Source organism: Myotis davidii, unplaced genomic scaffold (assembly GCF_000327345.1).
Source record: "Myotis davidii unplaced genomic scaffold, ASM32734v1 scaffold6, whole genome shotgun sequence".
NCBI classification, from domain to species: Eukaryota; Metazoa; Chordata; class Mammalia; order Chiroptera; family Vespertilionidae; genus Myotis; species Myotis davidii.
The window spans coordinates 10,810,541-10,817,023 of NW_006383011.1; the positions used below are offsets into that span (position 1 = coordinate 10,810,541).

General features: G+C 34.3%; 1 protein-coding gene across 1 annotated transcript in view; it reads right to left on the reverse strand.

The window, feature by feature from the left end:
* The window catches only part of ERLEC1 (endoplasmic reticulum lectin 1), a 23,177-nt gene that overhangs the window by 7,846 nt on the left and 8,848 nt on the right, over window positions 1–6,483 (reverse strand). Inside the window, 4 exon segments of the mRNA XM_015557858.1 lie at window positions 478–537; window positions 981–1,142; window positions 3,845–3,974; window positions 4,065–4,383. Coding sequence (XP_015413344.1) covers window positions 478–537; window positions 981–1,142; window positions 3,845–3,974; window positions 4,065–4,383 — 671 coding nt within the window.

Below are 6,483 nucleotides of genomic sequence, written 5' to 3' on the forward strand. Positions count from 1 at the left end.
CAGCTAGTGAGAGGAAAGGCAACAGGGATGCCCCAAAGGGAAAGTTAGATTGAAAAGAAAAAAAAAGCTAGGGGACTGTCAAGGGCGGGGCGAAAAAATGGACACATATGTAATACCCTTTGTAATACTTTAAGCAATAAAAAAAAATAGGAATCGGAAAAAAAAAAGATAAAGATTAATTATAACAATGACTAATTTCTCGGTCAAAGCTAACAAGGTTAGCCACCCTAACTTATTCTTCTTCCAGGCTCATAGTAATACAAAAATCTGAGTAGTTAATAAGCAATGTTCCTTTATGATGATTGACTGAGTTAAACAGTGAGTTTTACATTTTTTAGAATTTAGACAATTTAATGAGTATTTTCATATTAAAATCATTTCATAATTAAAAGTAACACCAACCCCTGTTTGTTTCCCCATAAAAATGTTTAAAACTAATACATCTAGTGGAAGATTGGCATAAATGCTATTTTATACCTCATGGTATTGATGGACATGTTTGCCATAGCAGAATTCATATTTCCACCAACCAACACCCTACAGAAAAGAAAAGAGATCAAGTTACGTATAGAGAAGGGGGGACTGGTGCCTGTCTCAATATTACCACACAATAGTAACAGAAATATATATATATATATCTATCCTCTAAGCCAAACCAGTCAGGGCAAGTTTTAAATGTGATTGCCATCCAAACATTGATGCCTATTCCAGTGATCAACCAGAATCACATGTGTCTCAGTTATATACATTGTCTGTCACATAAAGGTCAAGTTTTAGCTTGTGAGTAAAGAGAATGATAATGGCTCTGGATTAGAGTATAGTAAGATGCAGAGAGAAAATGTCCACTGAGAGGCTTCCAGAATGTTGCCATTTCTCTATATAGACCAAAAACTTTTTCAGTGTTGCTAATGCCCCTTGTCTAAATGACATGCAAACAAAAGCTGTAAACTAAATATTTAAACGGAACATTCACTTCTCACCCCGTGAAAGCAGTAAGAACCACTAAGGAACTCTTTTATAAGTTGGTCATCTGTCAGTTTGGATATGTGTGTTGTTCCAACAGTGAGCATAGGCTGAGAACCAACAGCAATGGGTTTGTGGACTGCTGGAAATCTCTCTTCTTTAGTTGCTTGCAAATCTTCCTAAAATTAAATACATATATTTTTAAGGGCTTCTTTGCCACACTTAGTTATTTTTCAGTTATGACTTACATTCTTATTTTTATACTGTAGGAAACTTGGAAAATAGAAGTTATCCATTCATTTTTTAATGTGTTTTTAAAAAAATGAATTTTGCAATTCTTGAAAAATGTTAGTTTCATTTACTCATTAGGGGTATGGTGACCATAATTCCCATGCAGGGATAATTTCCGTTTCATATATTTTGTATCATTATTATCTTTTAAAAATATTTGTACTGATTTCAGAGAGAAAGGGAGGGGGAGATAGAAACATCAATGATGAGAGAGAATCATCAATCGGCTGCATCCTGTATACACACTACTGGGGATCAAGCCTCAACCTGGGCATGTGCCCTGACGGGGAATCAAACCATGACCTCCTGGTTCATAGGTTGATGCTCAACCACTGAGCAACACTGGCTGGGCTTGTCTCATTATTTTTATAAAGTATTTTGCTACTTGTTAGATTTTGTGTTTCTACATTTAGTTTTAAAAAATGTGGTTACTTTAAACCATCTATTTTGTGTGTAGAGGTTGTTCAACTAAAGGAATAAATGTCTGTTAAACTAAAAAAAAATTTATTATGGATAAAGAATAACAAGCAGGGTAAAGAGAAACTGAGTGGGAGCAAATACGTATATTAGTTATAATTATGCAATTATAGCAGGGCCTGGGGGAACCTACAAGTTAGTCAAGGGAGACACCAGCTAATAAGGGTGCAGGCACCAGCAGATTCACAGAGGCTGGGGTAATTCAATAGACTTTAACAACAAATCAGAACATGAAGACTTCACAAAGAGAAAACCCTTGGTTAAGTCTTAAAGCATAAATAATAATTTGTGACTTATGTGAACGTCTGTGTGTGTTTTGTGTCTGTGTGTGCATACACATGTGAACTTAAGAGGTAAAGCAAAGATGTGAGGAAGGTATGGTATGATATTTAAAGCTAGAAGATAAGCAGGCACTATATGGTGAAAAACTATACAACCCCAAGAAGTTTGGACATTCTGTTATAGGTTTTGGGCAAAGGTATGGAGCGATCAGGTTTTTAAGTAATCACTTACTTCAGCAGTGGCAGGGAAGAGGGAAGAGTAAGAACAAATCAGGAGGTGAGGAGCCAACTTAGGATCTGCAAGAACCCAGGCCAGAGATGAAGAGAATTTAAAGTAAGGGAGTGAAAGAGGAAGGGTGGAGAGAAGAGGATAGTTTTGAACGAGGTGAATGAGTTAGAAGCTGGGTATTGACGGTGAATTAGGAGGAAATGAATCTAGACCAGAACTGAAGAAGTGAGTGTACTAATTAAAATTGAATAAAATAATTTAAAAAATTAAATACAAAAAGGGTTTCTAGTAAATGTACAGTAGACATGATATCTCTTCTTTCACCTGCAGGAGGGGCCATTGAACAACTGTGGTTCTTTTTATTTCAGCTTGGAAGTCATTGGGCAGTTACTCTAGAAACTAATGACCTTATCCTGTCTCTCCTTCAATATTAAGGAAGAACAAAGATTGCACAAATGGCTTCTTATCTTTTGAAAGGACCTTGAATTTTATGTATGACTCTTTCCACATTCAGAACCTACTATGCCCCTGGCACTAAATGCTGAGCATTAAGAATGAAATATAGTCCTAAGGAGCTAAGGTCTAATAGACTAAACTATTTATTTAGAATACATGAGGCCACAGTAAGGTTAGTGAAGAAAAACAATACTGCACAGTGAGACCTGCAGCTGAGATAAGGACAAGTAGGAAGAATAAAAGCATGACCATTTGTTATTGCTTCTTGTGGACAGAAAATCTACTGTCGTGTTTAAGAAAAATTATTACAATAAAAGCAAGATGACAGTAGTTTGTATAGTAGGGTTTATTATTATTATTATTTCATTATTATTATTTTTTAAAATATATTTTATTGATTTTTCACAGAGCGGAAGGGAGAGGGATAGAGTTAGAAACATCAATGAGAGAGGAACATCGATCAGCTGCCTCCTCTATACCTCCTACTGGGGCTGTGCCTGCAACCAAAGTACATGCCCTGGGCCGGAATTGAACCTGGGACCCTTCAGTCCACAGGCCGATGCTCTATCCACTGAGCCAAACTGGTTAGGGTAGGTTTATTATTTTTAAAAAATATTTTGTTATTGATTTCGGAGAGAAAGGGAGAGGGAGGGCAAGTAGTAGGGTTTAGAGCTTTATAAAATAGGCTCCTAATAGTCTAGTAATCTCTAAATTAACATAATATATTAACAGGCAGAACATCAAACCAAAATTCTGTAAGACAGATGTGTGTTTTTGTTTAAAAAGAAAAAAATTATTTATATTTTTAAAAAATATTTTGTTACTGATTTAGGAGAGAAAGGGAGAGGGAGGGCAAGTAGTAGGGTTTAGAGCTTTATAAAATAGGCTCCTAATAGTCTAGTAATCTCTAAATTAACATAATATATTAACAGGCAGAACATCAAACCAAAATTCTGTAAGACAGATGTGTGTTTTTGTTTAAAAAGAAAAAAATTATTTATCTTTATTGATCCATTTTTAAAAGACAAACCATAGGCCAAATATCAATTTTAAAAGAAAAGCTATGTGTAACACACTCAATTTATTGTATGTACTCTATTTCTGGAAAAGGAAGTACTGAGAAAATACTGTTAGATAATTCTCATACCTCTTTATTTCTCCTGAAAGGCACCCTTAGAATTTCTTCCTGCTGTTCCAACTGTCTCAGGGTGAGGGGCTTAAATGGTGATCCTGGCAGTGATTGGCAAAATATGTCATTCACAGGAGATGCTCGGAATCTGTTAAAATTAATACAACGTTAAAATTAAGCATATGGCAACTTTAAATCATGTGCATTTCATGTTTAAAATATTAAATCCACATCCTACCTATATTTAGGATGATTGCACAAGAGTGGTGTCAAAATGACAACTTCATATTCACAAGTTGTAACTTCGGCTACTGAAAGAATTTCATGCTTAGATTCAGGATGACATATGTACATCACAGTACTTGATCTGGGCCGGTTCTGTTTCAAACTACAAGGTGTACCATTTCCCATTCCCACAGGATAATAGGGTGTCATCTGACCTTCGATATTTTTAGTGGGAATCTTAAAAAAAGAGTATAGAACAGACTTTTCATTAGAAATGGGGGTAGGAGTGAAGATGGGAGAAGCACTTAATCTGAAAGGAAGACAACTATATTTTATTTACAAATTCACATTTATAAAGGTAACTTTTATGTATTTCTATGAATTCTCCCTCTAACAGTCTTTTGACTTGTAAGTTCTTATTTGAGGAAACACATTTTCAGAGCTAATTTAATACAGCAAAAAAAATATAAATGTTTATTCAGTACTAAAATAAAGATGTTAAGTAAATGCACATTAATATAAAAGGCTATAATATCATGTTTAATATGAATTATTTTTAATAGTTCTAAAGAAAGAGACTAAGGTAAAAATGTAGGAATATACTGTATAGATCTGGTCAGGGCTTTCTTTACTAAAATCTCAGTGCATTGCTGTGATAGAGCTTAGATTCTGGAGATTTGAAGTTTGATTTGTCAAAATGTGGAGTTACATAATAAAACACTATCTTCTAAAACAGGAATCTAAATATTGTATTGTTCCTTAATCTGCTTACTCTTCTTCCCTGTTATTAATATTAATAGACATATTTTCAGCACATAAATTCTTCAATAAATCTATTTAAAGCCAGCAAAAGATAAATGGAGAAATTTTCATGGAATGGGGGGCCAGGGGGTACATTACGGAGGATTATTAGGGAGTTAGCGCACACATTATTATCTACATAAACACAAGAAAAACCTAATGTAAGGGCTTTGGAGGCAGGGAGCTCATCTTGTATCACTTAGGTACCCTGTCAGTGCATGTCCAAACAGACAATAAATAAATGTATCCAGAGAAAAATATTTTGAGATTTCTTATATGTTATTTTCATGCTAGTGTCTAGAATTAGAGAGTCCTGGGTTTAAAACTAAGTACTGAATTTACTAGTTTTATAACTTTGATCAAATTTCAGTTTTTGCCGTTTGTAAAAGTAGAATAATATACAGGGTAGGACAAAAGTAGTTTATAGTTCTTTGTATAGAAAATAATATAATAATGAATAAATAATAATATAAGACTAAAATGTTTTGTGTACTCACAACTATAAACCTACTTTTGCTCCACCCTAAATATACTCTAAGGTTGTGGGAGAATTAAGCATTACCTTTTGTTACATGCCTGGCACAACACTTGCCTTATAAATTAGAACTCAATAAATGTTAATTTTCTTCCCTTACCCTTTTCTTCCTTTTTCTTTATAATTTCACATTTTGAATTTCATCTTGCTATCCTCGAGAGCCACAGTAAATAAATATTTTATCTCAAAGGTAGTCCATAAAATTAAAATCTTTTAAAACAGCAATGCTGTGTGTTTCTACATTTACCTTTACCAATTCTCCCCAAAGCCACCCTTTTAAATTATAGGCATCCCCTTTAAGTGATTTTTAGGGTCTGCTGTCATTTCACTTTATTCTATTAAAAGTATCATTCTGATATAAAGCCATTTAGAGAAATATCCTCTATCAATAATTTAACTGTAAATTCTTAAGATTCAGAAAGCATTCATTGAATTACAGGGGCATTTAAAAACTGTGATTAAGCACCATAAAGAATCATTCTTTTTAAATAATCCAATTCAGTTATCAATTATGCATTCACATTCAATAAACATTTATGAAGTGCCTCTGTTATGCTTGGCACTCTGCTTTGTCCTGCAGGGGGTAAAAAGATAAAAGCCAGTCCCTGCTTTTAATATGCCTGTAGTCTGGCACCTTGTTATTTATATAGATACTCTTAAGTTTATCTATCTATCTACCTACCTATCTACCTACCTACCTATCATCTATTTTAGAGAGGAAAGGGGAGAAAGAGAAAGAGATAAGCACTGATTTATTGTTCCACCCATTCATGCATTCATTGGTTGACTCCTGCATGTGCCCTGACCAGTGATCGAACCTGCAACCTTGATGCAATGGGGCTATGCTCCAACGGAGCTACCCAGCTAGGGCCTACATAGATAGTTTTATCTGTTTTACGCACAGGAGAGAGACCAAACACAAAAGCTCTATTGTAATTGTTTTCATGGTTAAAGAGAGGGAACCTCTGCTAAGCACAAAGGTGATATAATGATATTACAGAAACTTTCCCAGACATGCCTTTGGTAAAGTTGCTTATTTTTGTATGAACTTAAAAGTAAATAAAAGTATCATAGTGTAACTTTTCTCAGAAAAACA